This window comes from Saccopteryx leptura, chromosome 2, assembly GCF_036850995.1.
Source record: "Saccopteryx leptura isolate mSacLep1 chromosome 2, mSacLep1_pri_phased_curated, whole genome shotgun sequence".
In the NCBI taxonomy this organism is placed as follows: domain Eukaryota; kingdom Metazoa; phylum Chordata; class Mammalia; order Chiroptera; family Emballonuridae; genus Saccopteryx; species Saccopteryx leptura.
The window spans coordinates 145,001,117-145,021,655 of NC_089504.1; the positions used below are offsets into that span (position 1 = coordinate 145,001,117).

General features: G+C 40.6%; 1 protein-coding gene across 1 annotated transcript in view; it reads right to left on the reverse strand.

Moving 5' to 3' along the window:
• The window catches only part of ADAMTS20 (ADAM metallopeptidase with thrombospondin type 1 motif 20), a 202,543-nt gene extending 195,956 nt beyond the window's left edge, over positions 1-6,587 (reverse strand). Inside the window, exons 1-2 of the mRNA XM_066365793.1 lie at positions 6,250-6,587; positions 5,295-5,656 (exon numbers count right to left, since the gene is read on the reverse strand). Of these exons, the coding sequence (XP_066221890.1) occupies positions 5,295-5,656; positions 6,250-6,340 (453 nt within the window). The 5' untranslated portion in view covers positions 6,341-6,587. The remainder of the gene's footprint in view (positions 1-5,294; positions 5,657-6,249) is intronic.
• Positions 6,588-20,539: the final 13,952 nt, after the last annotated feature.

Below are 20,539 nucleotides of genomic sequence, written 5' to 3' on the forward strand. Positions count from 1 at the left end.
GTCACCAGCTTGAATGCAGGCTCATCTGGCTTGAGCAAGGCTCACCATCTTGAGCCCAAGGTCGCTGGCTCAAGCAAGGGGTCACTTGGTCTGCTGTAGCCCCCGGGGTCAAGGCACATATGAGAAATCAATCAAAGGACAACTAAGGAATCACAACGAAGAATTGATGTTTCTCATCTCTCTCCCTTCCTGTCCATCTGTCCCTATCTGTCCCTCTTTCTGACTCTCTCTGTCTCTGCCAAAAAAAAAAAAAAAAAAAAGAAATATGCCCCAAATGAAAGAAAGAAAAATCCCAGATGCAAAGTTAACTTTTTCTTTTCTTTTCTTTTTGACAGAGAGAGTCAAAGAGAGGGACAGATAAGGACAAACGGGAAAGAGAGAGATGAGAAGCATCAATTCTTCATTGCAGCATCTTAGTTGTTCATTGATTGCTTTCTCATAAGTGCCTTGATGAGGGGGGCAACAGCAGAGCTAGTGACCTCTTGCTCAAGCCAGCAACCTTGGGCCCAAGCCAGTGACCTTAGGCTTCAAACCAGAGACCTTTGGGCTCAAGCCAGCAACCCCGTGCTCAAGCCAGAGGAGCCCACACTCAAGCCAGTGACCTCGGGGTTTCGAACCTGGGTCCTCCACATCCCAGTCCAATGCTCTATCCACTGTGCCATCGCCTGGTCAGGCCAGATACAGAGTTATAAACAATGGCTATGAAAATGTTCACAAACCTTAAAGGAAGAATGAATGATCTCAGTGAGAACTTAAAGAGATAGTAAGCATAAAAAGAACATAGAAACCATAAAAAAGAAACAGTCAGAAATGAAGAATCCATTATCTGGAATGAAGAATACACTGAAAGGAATCAATAGCAGGTTAGATGAAGCAGAGGATCAAATCAATAATTCAGAGGACAAGATAACAGAAAACACCCCATCAGAATGATTTTTTTTTAATAAGAAAAGTCTAAGGAACCTCTGGGACATCAAGCATAACAACATCCATATTATAGGGATACCAGAAGGAGAAGAGCATGAGCAAGGGATCAAGAAACTGTGTAAAGAAATAATAGCTGAAAATTTCCCTAACTTAGTGAAGGAAAAAAAACACACCAGTCCAAGAATCACAGAGAAACAAGATGAACTCAATGATTCCCACACCAAGACATTTCATAATTAAAATGGAAAAGGTTAAAGCTAAAGAGAGAAACTTAACAGCAACAAGAAAAAGACAGTTAACTACAAGAGAGCTCCCATAATACTGTCAGTTGATTTCTCAACAGAAATACTTCAGACCAGAAGCAACTAGAATTAAATATTCAGAGTGATGACAAACAAGGTCCTACAATCAAGACTTTTTTATCTAGCAAGGTTATCATTTAAAATTGAAGGCAGAATAAAGAGCGTCCCACACAACAAAATAAAAAAACTAAAGCAATTTATTACCACCAAACCAGTATCACAAGAAATGTTAATGGTCCTTATTTAAGAAGAAGAAGGAAAAAAATAAATAAAGGAACACGGGTATAAAAAGTAAAATGGCAATAAATAAGTACCTATCAACAAAAAATTTAAATGTAAACAGATTAAATACTCCAATCAAAAGACATAGGATAGCTAAATAGATAAGAAAACATACCCATATATATGCTGTCTACAAGAGACCCACCTCAGAAGAAAAGATACACACAGGCTAAAAGTAAAGGGAAGAAAAAAGACATTCCATGCAAATGGAAATGAAAAGAAAATAATCTGGGTAACAATAACTGTATTAGACAAAACAGACTTCAAAGTCAAGGCCATCGCAAGAGACAAAGAAGGACAATCCAACAAGAGGCTATAACACTTATAGACATATATGTACCCAACATAGGAGCAACTAAATAAAGTAATCTTGCTGGACATAAGGAAGAGATTGACAGTAATATAGTAGCGAATTTTAACACAAACAGATTTAAGTCTCAATAAATTTTAAAAGACTGAAATTATATCAAGCATCTTCTCTGACCATAATAGCATGAAACAAGAAATCAATCACAAGAAAAAAAAACAAACTGAAAAACACACAAAGACAGGGAGGTTAAATAAGATGTTACTAAACAATGAGTGGCTTAACGAGGAGATCAAGGAAAAAATCAAAAGATACCTGGAAACAAATGAAAATGAGAACAAAACAACCCAAAAATCTATGGAACACAGCCAAAGCGGTCCTGATAAGGAAGTTCACAGCATTTATTACAGGCACACCTCAAATAGCAAGAAAAATCTCAAATAAACAATCTAACCCTAAACCTAAAACCAGGAAAAGAACAACAAAGCCCAGAGTAAGTAGAAGGAAGGAAATAATAAAGATTAGAGCAGAAATAAATGACAGAGAGATTAAAAAAAGAAAGAAAAAAACTATGAGCTAGTTCTTTGAAAAATAAAATTGATGCATCTTTAACCAGACTCAAAGAAAAAAGAGAGAGGACTAATATTAATAAAATCAGAAATGAAAGAGAAGTAGTAACAACTAATACCATAGACATACAAAGGAAAGTAAGAAACTATATGGCAACAAATTGGACATTTTGTACAAAATGGATAAATTCCTAGAAACATGCAATCTTCTAGAATGAAATCAGGAAGAATCAGAAAAGCTGAATAGACTGATTACAACTAATGAAATCAAAGCACTAATCAAAAATCTCCCAACAAAGACAAGTCCTGGACCAGATGGCTTCACCGGCAATCTTTACCAAACATTCAAAAAGAACACCTATACTTCTCAAACTATTTTAAAAATTCAAGGGTGGGAAGACTCCTGAACTCATTGTATGAAGCCAGCATTATCATAATTCCAAAACCAGATAAAGACACTATAAAAAAAAATTATAGGTCAATATCCCAGATAAACATAGATGTTAAAGTCCTCAACAAAATATTAGCAAACCAGATCCAGCAATACATTAAAAAGATCATACACCATGACCAAGTGGGATTTATTACAGGCATGCAAGGTTGGTACAATATCTACAAATCAATTAATGTGATACATCATATAAGCAAAATGAAGGATAAAAATCACATGACCATATCAATAGACGCAGAAAAATTATTTAATAAAATCTAGCACCCATTTATGATACAAACTCTCAGCAAAGTAGGAATAGAGAGAACATACCTCAACATAACAAAAGCCATGTATGACAAACCCACAGCCAATATCATAATCAATGGGCAAAAACTAAAAGCTTTTCCCATAAGATTGAGAATAAGACAGGGATGTCTGCTTTAACCACTTGTACTCCATGGAGTACTGAAGTCCTAGCCAAAGCAATTGGGCAATAAGAAAAAACAAAATAATATATGCACCCTGATGTTCATTGCAGCATTGTTTACATTAGCCAAGATCTGGAAACAACCCAAGTGCCCAGCCCATCAGTAAATAAGTGGATAAAAAAGCTGTAGTACATTTACACAAAGGAATACTACACACAATTAAAAAAAAGGAATTGTTGCCTTTTGCGATGAATGGATGGACCTGAAGATCATTATGCTAAGTGAAATAAGCCAGTCAGAGAAAGACAAGTATATATGATTTTACTCATATGTGGAATCCAATGAAAAAAGTTAACAAAATAGAAACAATTATATATACAGAGAACAGACTAACAGCTGTCAGAAGGGCAGGGGGTTGGGGGACTGGGTGAAAAAGGTAAAGTGATTAAGCAAAGAAAAAAAAAGAAAAACTCCAACAACAATATAGTGATCGCCAGAGGAAAAAGGCAAGTGGGGAAGGTGGAAGATGGAAGACGGAAGACGGCAAAGTGAGGGATAAATGGTGCTGGAAAGAGACCTGATTTTAGGTGGTGAGCACATAATGCCATATGCAGATGATGTCTTATAGAATTGTACACTTGAAACATGTGAGGTTTTATTAACCATTGTCACCCCAATAAATTCAATTTAAAAAATACTGACCATGATAAATTTTTGGAAATATAGAATTTCTCAGATAAATTAAACATTTTGAAAGGTTCTATGAAAGAGTATTTTTCTTTCCATTTATATATGTGTGTGTGTAGTATACATATATACATATATATACATATATAGTTAGCCATGTAAATATGTATTAGTGTGCTTCTGCCATTCTGATGTTGCAAACATTTTACATTCATCCACAACAGAAAGAAAACTGAAGGCATTTCATGTAAATATAGCTCAAGATAACAGAAAAAAGTCAAAGAGACTTCCCAAATTTACTCAGTAATAACCAACATTCACACCCATGAAGACATCTTACATCAATTAACCTGAGAGAAAGTATTACATGTACAGTAGCCTGGTGAGAACTATTATCAATTTTTTTACTTAATCAAAGAATAGACAGTATTGATGCTCTGCAACTGTTCCTCTAAAATTTGCTTAAAAAACTAAACTACTTGAGAACACCAGAATACTGTAACCAAAGTCTTAGTTGTTGTCTCTTCCTGAACATGGAATTATAGAAAAATCAATGATGAAGTGAGCTCATATGTTTTAATAGAAATGTTATCTACCTTGGGTTCTCTCCAGACTGCTGAAGAACTTTATGGCAAAAAGATTTACAACCTGTTTTAGAGGGAGAGGAACAAAATACTGGATTCTGTGTTTTATTTAATTTCCTCTCTCCATGATAAGATGTTTTTTTTCTTTTTTAAACAAAGTCTCCATCTTTTACTCTTGTAATTCAAATGACCATTTGCTGGCACCAAGCCAGTGTAGATACTCGACTACATTTTCAAATGGAATGTCTTTTAAACAGACAGATTCAAATTCTTCCCTATGCTGTACTTCACAGATCAGTGACCATCCACATACTATGGAAAATCAACTCTCCCTTTTCGTGATATGTCTCTTCATTCTTTTCTTTCTATCATCCTAAAATCAAGGAACAAATTAAGTAAATGCAAGGGGTTCAGCTTCAACAGATGGTCAGGAATGGATGTGTCTAAGGGAAACCAACTTCACTCCAGCAGAGGGCTTGGGCCCCTCCCTAACTTAGTAACATAGCCTCTGTTTGACACTTTCAGGCATCACTGGGCTCTTCACAGTAGGGTCCATTTTGCCCAGCAGGTAGACATGCTGTTCTTTCCAATGCGCTCACTACAGGAAGGAGTGGCCTCTGGCTTGGGTTCATCTAGGTGTTAATCCCTTCAACGACCCACTCCTATTTCTTGGATCACCAAACACCAATTCAGAAAAACCCACTGCATGGCTGGCTGCCTGAACGGAGCCCTTGACTGGATCCCAAGGAAGTCATAAGGACCCAAGGAAGCTTACCAGGCCTCCACAGAGGCTGAAGACCGCTGTGTGATCCTCCCGAGCATTGACCTGGCCGCGGTAGAAGCAGTGGCGCAGGTCTGGGGGTGCCGCGTTGCCTTCCTCTGCCCCGCGCTCGGGGGCTCCCAAGTGCACCTCCGTGTAGCCGGCGGCCAGAAAGGCCGCGTCCGCGCTCAGGTTAAGCAGGAATAGCTGCCCGTAGGCGCTGATTCGGTAGTGGGTCCTGAACGGCGTGGGCTCCAGCGCCTCGGAGCTGCGCTTCCTCCGACTGAAGTGATGGCTCTGAGGGAACACTTCGCCGAACTCATTGACCCGCGCGGGGGTCACCACTTCGTACGAGGCCAGTGTCTTCACCAGCGCTTCTGCAACCACAGCGATATGGCCATTGAGCCCCCACCCCCACCCACACACACACGTGTTTCCAACTCCCAACCCTAAACTTCTTCAACCAAACATCCCCGCCAAAGATCCAAGGTCCCAAGTCCCGATACACCCCGGGGCGCGACAAATGCACACAGGATGGCGAGCGCGCGCATACACACACGTGCGCTCTGAGTGCTCTGCTTTCCCACACCCCGACTTGTCCCACCCTCGCCAAGCACAGACCCTGACACCCCTGACCCTGAGCAGCCCACCTCCTTTCCCCATCACTCGTCCCTTCCCTGTCGCCGCCAACCCGTCCAATACGGGCGCACGCGCCACCCTGCCACACGCGCCCCCACCGCGTGGTCCCGGGAGGGAGTCCAGTCCCCCGCGCACGAATCCTTGAAACGTGAAGCAGCCACAACCTCCCGGGATGCTTGGGAGGCCGACCAATCCCGGGGTCTCAGAAGCTCCCGCACAGCCAGTGTCCCCACAACGGGCTAAGCTGCTTACTCCCCCCACTGCGTTCGGCTGTCCCATTCGGGCCCCAAGCCCCCACCTCGCCGCTGAAGGCGCCGCGCGGTGACCTTACCTTGCCTGGGGTGAAAGTGAACTTCCCAAGACCTGGTGATGAAGAGCGAGAGCTGGTAGAGCAGCCCCGTCAGCCACTTGGCCACCCGCATGGTTCCACCCGGGAGATCCCAACCCGGGAGGCCAACCCCAGCTAGCCGGCTACCCCCGCGTTCCGCTGCCTCTCCTCCTTCGCGCTCGCCGCTCTCCGCGCTGGCCGCCGCGGCGCCTCAGCAACCTCCGGAGCAGCAGCCCCGGCCCCGGGCCGGCCGGTCTCGCCACACCGCCAGCCTCCGCTCCCTGAGCCGCTGCTTCATCGCACTGCAACTCCTCAGCCCCCTCCTCGCTCTGGGCAGCCTCGCTCAGCTTCCTGCGCCAGCACCGCCCTCAGAAGCCCTCTGCTTAGGTTCAGCTCCGCGCGAGGAAGCGACTCGACCCAGCAGGAACGGTGCCAATATAGCCACCCCGAGCCGGGCCAGTGCGGGGCAGAGCCCGCCCCCAGGGGCCGGGCCCGGCCAATCAGCGGGAGGCGCGGCCCAGGCTCGCCCTCGGGCGCGCAGCCCACCCCCTATCCCCCAGCCCCCCGCGGAGTGCGGTCCCCGCGGGTTCAGGCTGTGGGAGTAGCCCGAGACCTAGCTGGACACCATCCCGGTACCTGTAAAACCAAAGACTGGTGGTACAAGCTGCAAGGCGGAGGTCGAAGGATGATAAGTGTGTGAGGTTTTCAGTGAAATAACAAGCATTAGATGGAAAGTTTCTGTTGTTTATGTTTCACGGTAACTTTAGGCTTCTCAAACAAGGTAAAATAAGTTACAGCGGGAAGGTCTTGTAGGCAGAGGATGCTACCAACGAAGCTTAATAACCAGGCCTCATTTGCAAGAGCCCCTGGGTTGTCCTAGAAGTTGTTGGATGGTTCCCCTCAAGTACTGAGGAGAAGCTAGGATTGCTATCAGCAAACACTTCTGAGTGGGGATTTCTGGAAATTGTCTAAAGAAATTCAGAATTCGAAGGAAAAAGGCTCTCAGTCTCAAAAGTTACTTGCTGTAATTTTGTTCTTTTAATATTCATTGTTTGTATTTAATGGGTATATAAAGGGCCCAAAATAACATAAACATTGAGCCCCACAAAACTTGTATCTGCTTGTGAGTCAACATTTTTATTGGCTTTCTGCTGATAGTTTTACTTCTTTTTAACTGATCATATTTTAGTCATATGTAATATCCGAATGGCCCCCACAATTACCTACTTAAACAATTATTGTAACTCTGAATCCACTTGTGTCACCTGGTGTCTGTGAAATTGGAAGGACCTCAGCAGAAAGCAATCACATTTCAGAACTACCTTCTCATTTCCTAGCACCACCTGTTTGATTTGCAGGTTTCGTAATTGTTTCTCTCTATAACTTGTATGAAAACACAAGAGAAGGGAGTAGTCAGATTGCCTTGACATCCAACCAAGGGGGAGATAGAAAATGAAAGAAAATTTGGAGGGATATATGGGTAAATCTTCACAAACACAAAGGAATATACTCTCAATTTAGTCCCTGGCTGTCCTTTCTTCTCTGAGCGCTCAACAAGGAAATTTCTGTTTGCTTTGAATTGACTTAGGTGGCATGCCTCTGTACTTTTACATCATGCACTTACTCCACCTCTTGTTCCCCACAAACATGGAACAATCTTATTCAGAGAAGGAGAGTTTCATCTTACTTTGACCAAGGAGCTTACCAAGCTTGGATAGTAATTCTTCCACAATCAATCCCCTACTTTTGTATCCCTTCCTCACAAGGGTCATTTCACTCATTACAGAATTACAGGCTCCTACCGGCGTTTTTCTGTGTTAAGTGTACTGTTGCCCTAAAGAAAACAAAAGCAGACTTTACCCACACTTGTCTATTTAGTGGTTATCTTCAGTGCATTATAATTTAGTCATTTTAATTACATTGCAGCTCTGAATGCAGCTCTGAATGCATCTTTACAGTAGGAGCCATGCCTTCCCCCATGCAAATAACAGAAAATAGAACTGCACCTGTTTAATTGGCTATCTGACTGCTGGCTACAGGCAAAATAGATATTTCATTTCCATCACTGAATGTCATTCAAAGTAGTATTTGTAATGGAGTATTTGATTTTCAGCCTGCTTTAACTATTTGAAAACACTGTTCAAAGAATAGAGTTGTTTATTTCTTTTTCTTTTTAAAAATAATGGGAAGATGTATGGGATGAATATGATATGTCATTATAATCTTTACAATGTTCAGGAAAGAGCACTATTTCCCTCATTTCATAGGAGATAAATGTTACCTTTCCATATCATATCTAAGTAAATAAGGTGGAGTTCCACAAATCCTTTCTGACTCCAAAGTCTTTTCATTATACTAGACTATAACTGTTAGGATATTCCCATTGTTTCTCTCTTCCTTTCTCGTCCCCTACTAATGTCAGCAATAACCTAATCTATGTCATTCAAATCAAGCAATTTCTCACATTGCTCATTACAGCTACCACTTATAAAATTTCATGAACAGGCTCAGTGCTCTACATGGCACTTCAGAAATGTTAACCTATTAAGTTTGAAATCCCCCCCATTACTAACATAAAGTAATTCACTCAGATCACATAACCAGTTAGAGCAAATCTCTTTGTGTGGGACAGCTGTGTTAGGCTTGCTCGTGGGGTTACCAGCGTAGCAGCATGAAGTTGTATGGCCTATATAAGGCTATGGGTGCTTGCACTGGAGAGAGGTTGGAGATCGTGGATGTGTGGATTGCCTGCCTGCCTGCCAGCCAGCCAGCCAGCCTGCTAGCCTGCTGCTGTGAGGGGCCATTTTGCTGTTTGTTTGCCTGAGAGACAGTTTCCCCTGCCTGTGTGCTTGTCCACCTTTGTGATACTTTATTAAAAAGAATGGCCCAACCCTTTCCAGCTCCGCAGTTTTTCTACCATCTGCCCAAATCCACTGTGAACCTGCCTGGCCTCAGCCACCAGCATTACATATGGCATAGCCAGCAGGATTCGGAGCAGATGGGTATGGAGCCACAGCCACCCTTAGAGAGGTGGGGTAGAGGACTTGTCATTGTTATGGCTCCCCATGTCTGTCCTTTTGGAGATCGTGGGCTGGCTGTTTTTTAAAGCCCTTTGAGAGGAAACCAAGAGCTCTGTACAAGAGGTAGCCCGAGGTCGAGAGCTCCAGGGTGAGTGTGGACCCAGCGGCAGCAACAGTTTGAACTTGCGCCAGCGCTGGAGGAGGCTGAATAGGTTCATGAGTTGCAGTTTGTCCTGGAAGATGAATGTTGGCAGCGGCAGCTGTTGGAGGACCAACTGCAGGTTCAGCTTCAGACCAGGAGCCAGCAGCTGCAAGAGCTGAAGATGGAGCTGTGCTGGCAGAGTGGCTCTGAGTTAGCGGGAGCGGGCATTTCCAGCTCCTCTTCTGAGGATGAGGAGGCTTGGGCTGAAGCTGCCATCTACACACTCAGAGCTTGGCCAGTGGTCGTCCAAAAGGTAAAAACCCAGTAGCGAAGAGTACCTATTGAGCCCCTGGTAGGTTTGCTGAGATTATGGGGAGTAGGGTGGATGGCACCATACTCTCTGGAGCAGAGGTGGAGAGGTAGGCCACTGTTGCCATGTGCTCTTCCTTGGGGCAGTGAGCTGCTGTGATGGCAGGGATGGGGGGAGGCCTGAGGCCCTATGTGAACCTAGTTTCCTGTAATGGAGCTTTACCTTGGTGATTTGTACAGATAACTGGGCTGTCTATCATGGACTGACTCTTGGACTGCAACCTAAGGGGGACACCAGCTCCCTTGTTGGATGGACATGCCACCTTGGACAGTATAAGAGGCCCTGAATGGGGAGGGGCAGCTCTGATGGACACCCTCCTGCACCAGGAAGCTGCTCTAACCCAGTTGCAGAGACGCACTAAGGACATTTTTGGTTTCAATGGACATGGCCCTGGACTGTACAGGCCCCCCACCTAAGATGGGTGGCCTTGTTGGCAATATGTGGTGAGGAGTTGGAGGTGGGCCTCCAGTTACCTCCCTGGGCAGAGTGCTCAGGGAGACATTGTGAAGGGCACCTTTGTAACGGTCATTTTGGAATGTATGTAATGTACCTATTGTGAGGCAAGCAACCCTAAAGGGGTGGAATGTGAGGCAGCTCTGTTAGGCTTACCCGTGGGGTTACCAGCTGCAAGCACTTCGCCTGATTGGTGCATGGGTGTGTAGCAGCACACATGTGTACGGCCTATATAAGGCTATGAATGCTTGCACTCCAGAGAGATTGGGGATTGTGGATGAGTGGATTGCCTGCCTGCCTCTGTGATGGGCCATTTTGTGATTTGTTTGCCTGAGAGGCAGTTTCCCCTGCCTGTGTGCTTGTCCACCATTGTGAGACTTTATTAAATGGAATGGGCCAACCCTTTCCAGCTCCACAGTTTTTCTACCATCTAACTGAATCCAATGTAAAACTTCCTGGCCTCAGCCACCAGAATTACACTTTGGTTTTAATTTCTATACTTATTTTAAAAAAAAAAAAAGATTGTACTTGTACTTTTGTAACCAGCAACTTAGAAAATGAAAGCCGTATTTATATAAAATATAATTTTGCTTAATTTTTTATTCTGACAATAATCACTATAAATAAAGCTATGCTATGTGGTTGGCACAGTGTAAAAAAAGTATTTCCAATTTTTCAAAGCAAGAATATGCTTACTATATTCATTATACACAAGATAGTTCTTGTTTTATAATCCTAATTCTATCATAACCAGATGTGTAATTTTCAATAATTTATGTAAATTCTATAACCTTATATTTTATCAATTATAAATGGAAGTAATAATAATTCATGCAATTGTTAAAGTGATTAAAAGAGATCACACAAGTAATATACTTGGCTTAACACTGGACAAAATATATGCTCATTTCATATTCGTGCTGATTATGATTGGTATTCCATTACAATAGAAGACCAAATATTCATACCAAAGGAACAATTATTTTTATACAGACTGCTTTTCTAATAATAGTAGCTAGGATAGAATGATCAATCTTACTGTTTACTTGAGAGTAGGAAATTTTCTGAGACACTAGACTTTCAGTGTTAAAATTTGGAAAGTCCTGGGCAAACTGGGATGAACTGGTCACCCAAGTTCAGGGTCTCTCAACCAAGGCACTATATTGACTTTTTTTGATTTATGTGATTTGTTGTTATGGGTGCAGCCATGTGCATTGTAGAAAGTTAAGCAGCATTCCTGGCCTCTACACACTTGATGCCAGTCCCCACCTGTGTTGTAACAACCAAAGAACATTTTCACACTGTCAAATGCCCCATGGGAGAAAAATTGGCCCAAATTGAGACCCATTGACCTAACTGAGGGAGAAAACTGGGAAATGGTAAATGCACACAGTAGATTTGTCAGGAGATCTCATAGATGCCGCTCCACTTTTAATTACAAATGGCCAATGGTTTAGTAAGTCTTTTAATATGTTGTAGCAAGTGTGGGAAATTATTTATTGTTGTAATTAAAATGGTACAAGCTGTAGTCACTGTGTTTGTTTTTGTATTCAGGATCTCATGAAGATGAGCCACAAAGGAATGAGGCAGCAACAATACTGCAAGTGGAGGACCCCAATCTCTCCTGGATTCAGGTGCCTTGGAGAGATCAGCTATCCCATTTATTAAGCAGAAACATGACATCTGCATGAGAAACTAACCAGCAAAATACAGTACACAATTTTATTATTTAGTTTTGCAAAACTGATTCGATTTCTCTTGCCCTTTCTGAGACATAACATCACACAATCTGCTGTGTCTGATTCTTGACCTGCAGAAAGCTCCAGGTGGGCTAAGCATCACGGTCTTGAGCCTTCTCTGGACGCGACTGCCTTCAGTCATATATGCTTGGGCTCAACCTTCACATCCTCAGGATGGGAACAGAAAGTCACTCGGTGCTTTGGCTTTCCTCCAACATCTCCCCTCTTTTTCTTAAACTCAATCTGCAACATTATGGTATACAAGGAGGCTTGTCCTCCAGAACGACACAAGTCAGTTCTACTCTTTCTTCAGACTAAGCAAATACAAAAACATAAAACAACAATGGCAATTAATGCGCTTATTGTAGAAGCTCCTAATAATTGCAAATGTTTAACAGTTTAGTTCAGATAATTGAATACAGAAAATACTACTTAATAAAGGTGTGCTAGAAAGCAATTTCAACTTTTCTCTGCAAGTGTCATTTATATCTTTTTTAGAGCCTTATCTATTAAATATATTTCAGGCGAGTTTTGCCATTGTCTCTGCATCTGAACAGGGATCCAGACTCCTGTTCTGGCTTTAAGTATAGACAACAGAATCAACAGATTGATTATATGTAATTAATAGAGGAATCGAGACATGTATAAAAAGGACAATTCACACAGGTAATGAGATTAATTGATTCATTCCAGAACACAGGACCAATCATGAACATACAGGTCCACCCTTGTAATATATATAGAATAAGGTGATGTGACCCATTTTGTATAGTAGATAATCAACCATGTGATTTTATCTTTAAGCAATGTTCTCCTGCACCTATACAAATGAGTAATCCATCTGAGCCCATAGTATAATTTGATGTAACCTGTCCTTCCTCTTCAGGCCTTAAGGGTCCACGGCTGTCAAATGGTCATGGAAGCCAAACAATTATTAACATAAACAGAAAAAAGGGGTGTCTTTCCAATGAACAGGTCTATTTAAAGGAGGATTAGAAATATAAATCCAATAAAAATAGTTCCGTTTACTGTTATAGACACAACAACCAATGTTGCCAGAAACAGAGGATGTTTTTGGAGTCTTAGTCCCAATTAAAACATTTTCTGCCTCCTGCCTGGGTAAGTTTCTTCAGTTGCCCATAAGTGGGCTGTTCAGCTTTTTGTGTTGCTGTTATCTTCACCTTCACTTCTCCGATAACCTTTGGCTCTAGGCTTGGTCTCTCTATTTCTTCTTCTGATGGCTCAAAGATGTTAAATCTCCCTCTCTTTCACTTCCAACTCATGCCAAGGCTTCAATTTTCTGGAAGGTATCCACTGGTTTCCCATATCTGTGGAGATAAGAGCAAATCCTTGCCCCCCTATTTTGCCCACATTGCTGTTGTAATTCAGCAAACTGTCCCTGTTCAAAAAACTCATCTTGTGTAATATCAATATTAACAGGAGGGTTAGCGTTAGCATTCCAATTAGCTTGATTATGAGCCTGATTCTCCCACCAAGTTATAAATTGTAAATATTTCGCTCTTGAAAGAACAGTCCAAGCTAACATCTCCCAACAACAGAAGGAGGAGGCAGAGGCCAGTTATCTTAGTCAGTTTTGAAAGGATTAGTACTATGTTGAACCTCTGTGTCAGAATGTTAAGTCACTCTTTTTGCAGGATGTGGCCTGACAAGCAGCCAACTGCCTGAAGCACTTGAGATAAATTTTTGAAATGACTTATTAGGGCCCCGCTTAATTTTGCTTAATTTCTTTGTTTCACATATCTGAGCACATCTTTACACACAAACAAGACAATTTTTAGCACAAAACACAAGTATAACACATAACTTTGATTAATCCTAATACTTGAATTACTATTTGACTTCTAACTGAATATATCTTACAATGCACTAACCAAATTAGCAAGTCTTAAGGATTCACATTCCATTCCATTTAAATTTAAATGAGTGCTCTTTACAAGTTCCAATTTTAAAGCAAAATGTAGAGATGAAACTATTTTTTCAATATAAGAGCAGACATTTTCAATTTTTTCATGCAAGAACTTAATTCAGACCTTAAAAATTACATTTTAGACAACATCAAACAAAAACTAAACAAACTGGAATCAGGCAAACCAGACAAACCAGAGAGAAACCCAGAATTTCAGAACACAATCAGACTAGAAAGATACCTGCCTAATCTTAGGGCATTTTCTGACAGAGACTAAGGATGGATGGGACTAATCAAAATCTCTCCAAGACAAAAAACAACTCACAGCCACTGAGAGATTTTGTAATTGGATCCATCAGGAGTCCCCGTCTAAGTTTTTAGGCAAAGAATAAGAAAGAAACAAAATGATAGTTCAGAGGATTGTATCTAAAACATTAAAGAAAATCAGACCATAACCGGAAAAAGCTATAACTTTCCTAATACCCGAGTCTCCTATCCATTCTCAAATTCTATAGTGCTACAACTGGCAGTTTAGGTTGACCATGCTGAGACCCCTCCTCCACCCCAAATCCAGCTGAGCAGAAAACAAGTTAATAAGTTCTGATAACCCACTACCATCGAACCAGCCTTTTAAAGGAATGATTTCTCCACTCTGATGAGCTCTCCAGAGAGACTTCATTACTAATCTCCACTGTCGTAATTAAGTAAGTTTTTTCCTGTGGTGGTAAACCAATAACAGTGCCTTCTAACTAAATACCATAGTTCGTGTAAAGTTTCTTTCTTAACTTTGACTTCGGGACTATGTAACAATCTCTTAAGCAACTGCGAATAGGCATAGACTTTGTAGTCACCTGATGGGGAATTCCCAATTGCTCCACTATCCCAGAGTAGGGACTTACCTGTCCACATGAATCCCTTTGGTTCCTTTGGGCTGAAAATTAGAAGCAGTCTTGAAGACTTATTTCCTCCTCATGTTCCCTGTTCAGGTGCCATTTGTTGTTATATTCAGGATCTCATGAAGAGGAGCCACAAAGGAATGAGGTAGCAACAATACTGCAAGTGGAGGACCCCAATCTCTCCTGGATTCAGGTGCCTTGGAGAGATCAGCTATCCCATTTATTAAGCAGAAACATTACATCATGCATGAGAAACTAACCAGCAAAATACAGTACACAATTTTATTATTTAGTTTTGCAAAACAGATTCGATTTCTCTTGCCCTTTCTGAGACATAACACCACACAATCTGCTGTGTCTGATTCCTGACCTGCAGAAAGCTCCAGCTGGGCCACGCTTCATGGTTTTGAGCCTTCTCTGGATGCGACTGCCTTCAGTCATATATGCTTGGGCCACTTCCTCAGGATGGGAATAGAAAGTCGCTTGGGGCTTTGGCTTTCCTCAAACAGTGTTAATCACTTTTATACCATTGTGTTGTTTCTGCGTATTCAGGGAAGAATCAAATTCCTTTTCCCAACCACTTTTACACTCTTTTCTAATTTTTTATTTATTTATCTACATTCAGTACCATAAGTTAAGGATAATGTGAGGAGAAACTATAGACAGTCTGTTTGAGGAGGTATCTCCAACACCAAATGCTTGTCCCCACTGAACAAAAATAAATTAAGTATTCATTAGATAAGCAAATACATCACTTCTCGGCCTTTTGGCTAAGATCAAGTGTAGATAAGCAAGTACTAATATTGAAATTTATATAACCAAGGAGAATTAGGCAAATTACCAGCAATCTAATCATTTCTCTCTTTTAATTAGAATATCTTTACCATTTACATTTAATATAATAATGTTTACAATCAAGTTTATTATCCTGCTATTTGTTTTATATTTTTTCTATTCCTTTTTTCTTTTTCTGCCTTTTTTTGGATTACATGAATGTGTTTTGTCATTCCATTTAATCTCCTTTGTTAAATATAACTTTCTTTTGTTATATAGGTGGTTACCTTAGAATTTATAGTGTATTTTTTTTTTTTTTCATTTTTCTGAAGCTGGAAACAGGGAGAGACAGTCAGACAGACTCCCGCATGCGCCCAACCGGGATCCACCCGGCACGCCCACCAGGGGCGATGCTCTGCCCACCAGGGGGCGATGCTCTGCCCATCCTGGGCATCGCCATGTTGCGACCAGAGCCACTCTAGCGCCTGAGGCAGAGGCCACAGAGCCATCCCCAGCGCCCGGGCCATCTTTGCTCCAGTGGAGCCTTGGCTGCGGGAGGGTAAGAGAGAGACAGAGAGGAAAGCGCGGCGGAGGGGTGGAGAAGCAAATGGGCGCTTCTCCTGTGTGCCCTGGCCGGGAATCGAACCTGGGTCCTCCGCACGCTAGGCCGATGCTCTACCGCTGAGCCAACCGGCCAGGGCTATAGTGTATTTTTTAAATTTATCTGTCTACCTTCAAGTGATAGTGTGCCAATTCAATATCTTTCCTCTTACCTTGTGCCATTCTCACCATACATTTAACTTTTGCTTATGTTATAAATTCCATATTACAATGCTGTCATTTTTTTTTAATGAATTTTTATTAATGGTAATGGGATGACATTAATAAATCAGGGTACATATATTCAAAGAAAACATGTCTAGGTTATTTTGTCATTAGATTATGTTGCATACCCCTCGCCAAAAGTCAGATTGTCCTTCGCCATCCTCTATCTAGTTCTCTGTGCCCCTCCCCCTCCCCCTAACACTCCCCCTGTCCTCCCTCCCCTCACCCCTGGTAACCACCACACTCTTGTCCATGTCTCTTAGTCTCATTTTTATGTTCCACCAATGTATGGAATCATGTAGTTCTTGTTTTTTTTCTGATTTACTTATTTCACTCCTTATAATGTTATCAAGATCCCACCATTTTGCTGTGAATGATCTGATGTCATCATTTCTTATGGCTGAGTAGTATTCCATAGTGTATATGTGCCACATCTTCTTTATCCAGTCTTCTATTGAAGGGCTTTTTGGTTGTTTCCATGTCTTGGCCACTGTGAACAGTGCTGCAATGAACATGGGGCTACATGTGTCTTCACGTATCAATGTTTCTGAGGTTTTGGGGTATATACCCAGTAAAGGGATTGCTGGGTCATAAGGTAGTTCTATTTTCAGTTTTTTGAGGAGCCACCATACTTTCCTCCATAATGGTTGTACTACTTTACAGTCCCACCAACAGTGAATGAGGGTTCCTTTTTCTCCACAGCCCCTCCAACATTTGCTATTACCCGTCTTGTTGATAATGGCTAATCTAACAGGGGTGAGGTGGTATCTCATTGTAGTTTTGATTTGCATTTCCCTAATAACTAATGAAGCTGAGCATCTTTTCATATATCTGTTGGTCATTCGTATCTCTTCCTGGGAGAAGTGTCTATTCATGTCCTCTTCCCATTTTTTTATTGGATTGTTTGTTTGTTTGTTGTTGAGTTTTATGAGTTCTTTGTAAATTTTGGATATTAGGCCCTTATCTGAGCTGTTGTTTGAAAATATCATTTCCCATTTAGTTGGCTGTCTGTTTATTTTTATATCAGTTTCTCTTGCTGAGCAAAAACTTTTTATTCTGATGTAGTCCCATTCATTTATCTTTGCCTTCACTTCTCTTGCCATTGGAGTCAAGTTCATAAAATGTTCTTTAAAACCCAGGTCCATGAGTTTAGTACCTATGTCTTCTTCTATGTACTTTATTGTTTCAGGTCTTATATTTAGGTCTTTGATCCATTTTGAATTAATTTTAGTACACGGGGACAGGCTGTAGTCGAGTTTCATTCTTTTGCATGTGGCTTTCCAGTTTTCCCAACACCATTTGTTGAAGAGGCTTTCTTTTCTCCATTGTGTGTTGTTGGCCCCTTTATCAAAGATTATTTGACCATATATATGTGGCTTTATTTCTGGGCTTTCTATTCTGTTCCATTGGTCTGAGTGTCTATTTTTCTGCCAATACCATGCTGTTTTGATTATCGTGGCCCTATAATATAGTTTAAAGTCAGGTATTGTAATGCCCCCAGCTTCATTCTTTTTCCTTAGGATTGTTTTGGCTATTCGGGGTTTTTTATAGTTCCATATAAATCTGATGATTTTTTGTTCCATTTCTTTAAAAAATCTCATAGGGATTTTGATGGGAATTGCATTAAATTTGTATATTGCTTTGGGTAATATGGCCATTTTGATTATATTTATTCTTCCTATCCAAGAACAAGGAATATTTTTCCATCTCATTGTATCTTTTTCGATTTCCCTTAACAATGCTTTGTAATTTTCATTATATAGGTCCTTTACATTCTTTGTTATGTTTATTCCTAGGTATTTTATTTTTTTTGTTGCAATCGTGAAGGGGATTATTTTTTTGAGTTCGTTTTCTAATATTTCATTGTTGGCATAGAGAAAGGCTATGGACTTCTGTATGTTAATTTTGTATCCTGCGACCTTACTGTATTGGTTTATTGTTTCTAATAATCTTTTTGTGGAGTCCTTCGGGTTTTCGATGTATAGGATCATATCATCAGCAAAAAGTGATACCTTTACTTCTTCTTTTCCGATATGGATGCCTTTTATTTCTTTGTCTTGTCTGATTGCTCTGGCCAGAACTTCTAGCACCACGTTAAATAAGAGTGGAGAGAGTGGACAACCCTGTCTTGTTCCTGATTTAAGGTAGAAAGTCCTCAGTTTTATGCCGTTTAAAATGATGTTGGCTGATGGTTTATCATATATGGCCTTTATCATGTTGAGATATTTTCCTTCTATACCCATTTTGTTGAGAGTCTTAAACATAAAATTGTGTTGTATTTTATCAAAAGCCTTTTCTGCATCTATTGATAAGATCATGTGGTTTTTGTTCTTTGTTTTGTTGATATGGTGTATTACGTTAACCGTTTTGCGTATGTTGAACCATCCTTGAGATTCTGGGATGAATCCCACTTGATCATGATGTATTATTTTTTTAATATGTTGTTGTATTCGGTTTGCCAGTATTTTGTTTAGAATTTTAGCATCTGTATTCATTAGAGATATTGGTCTGTAGTTTTCTTTCTTCGTGCCATCCTTGCCAGGTTTTGGTATGAGGGTTATGTTGGCCTCATAAAATGTGTTTGGAAGTATTGCTTCTTCTTCAATTTTTTGGAAGACTTTGAGTAGAATAGGAACCAAGTCTTCTTTGAATGTTTGATAGAATTCACTAGTATAACCGTCTGGGCCTGGACTTTTATTTTTGGGGAGGTTTTTAATAGTTTTTTCTATTTCCTCCCTGCTGATTGGTCTGTTTAGGCTTTCTGCTTCTTCATGACTCAGTCTAGGAAGGTTGTATTGTTCTAGGAATTTATCCATTTCTTCTAGATTGTTGTATTTGGTGGCATATAGTTTTTCATAGTATTCTACAATAATTCTTTGTATATCTATGATGTCTGTGGTGATCTCTCCTCTTTCATTTTGGATTTTATTTATTTGAGTCCTGTGCCTTTTTTCCTTGGTGAGTCTTGCCAAGGGTTTGTCAATTTTGTTGATCTTTTCAAAGAACCAGCTCCTTGTTTTATTGATTTTTTCTATAGTTTTTCTGTTCTCTATTTCATTTATTTCTGCTCTGATTTTTATTATCTCCTTTCTTCAGCTGGTTTTGGGTTGTCTTTGTTCTTCTTTTTCTAGTTCCTTAAGGTGTGAAGTTAAGTGGTTTACTTCGGCTCTCTCTTGTTTGTTCATATAGGTCTGAAGTGATATGAACTTTCCTCTTATTACTGCTTTTGCTGCATCCCAGAGATTCTGATATGTCGTATTTTCATTTTCATTTGTCTGTATATATCTTTTGATCTCTGCGCTTATTTCTTCTTTGACCCATTCATTTTTTAGAAGTATGTTGTTTAGTTTCCACATTTTTGTGGGTTTTTCCCCCTCTTTTTTGCAGTTGAATTCTAGTTTCAAGGCTTTATGATCAGAAAATATGCTTGGTACAATTTCAATTTTTCTAAATTTGCTGATATTGTCTTTGTGGCCCAACATATGGTCAATTCTTGAGAACGTTCCATGTACACTAGAGAAAAATGTATACTCTGTCGCTTTGGGATGAAGTGTCCTGTAGATGTCTATCATATCCAGGTGTTCTAGTATTTTGTTTAAGGCCACTATCTCTTTATTGATTCTCTGTTTGGATGACCGATCTAGAGCCGTCAGCGGAGTATTGAGGTCTCCAAGTATGATTGTATTTTTGTTAGTTTTTGTTTTAAGGTCAATAAGTAGCTGTCTTATATATTTTGGTGCTCCTTGGTTTGGTGCATATATATTAAGGATTGTTATGTCTTCTTGATTCAGTGTCCCCTTAATCATTATGAAATGACCATTTTTGTCTCTGAGTACTTTTTCTGTCTTGTAGTCAGCATTATCAGATATGAGTATTGCTACACCTGCTTTTTTTTGGGTGTTGTTTGCTTGGAGTATTGTTTTCCAGCCTTTCACTTTGAATTTGTTTGTATCCTTGTTGCTTAGATGTGTTTCTTGTAGGCAGCATATAGTTGGATTTTCTTTTTTAATCCATTCTGCTACTCTGTGTCTTTTTATTGGTAAGTTTAATCCATTTACATTTAGTGTAATTATTGACACTTGTGGGTTCCCTACTGCCATTTTATAAATTGCTTTCTGTTAGTTTTGTATCTAGTTTGATTCTTCTC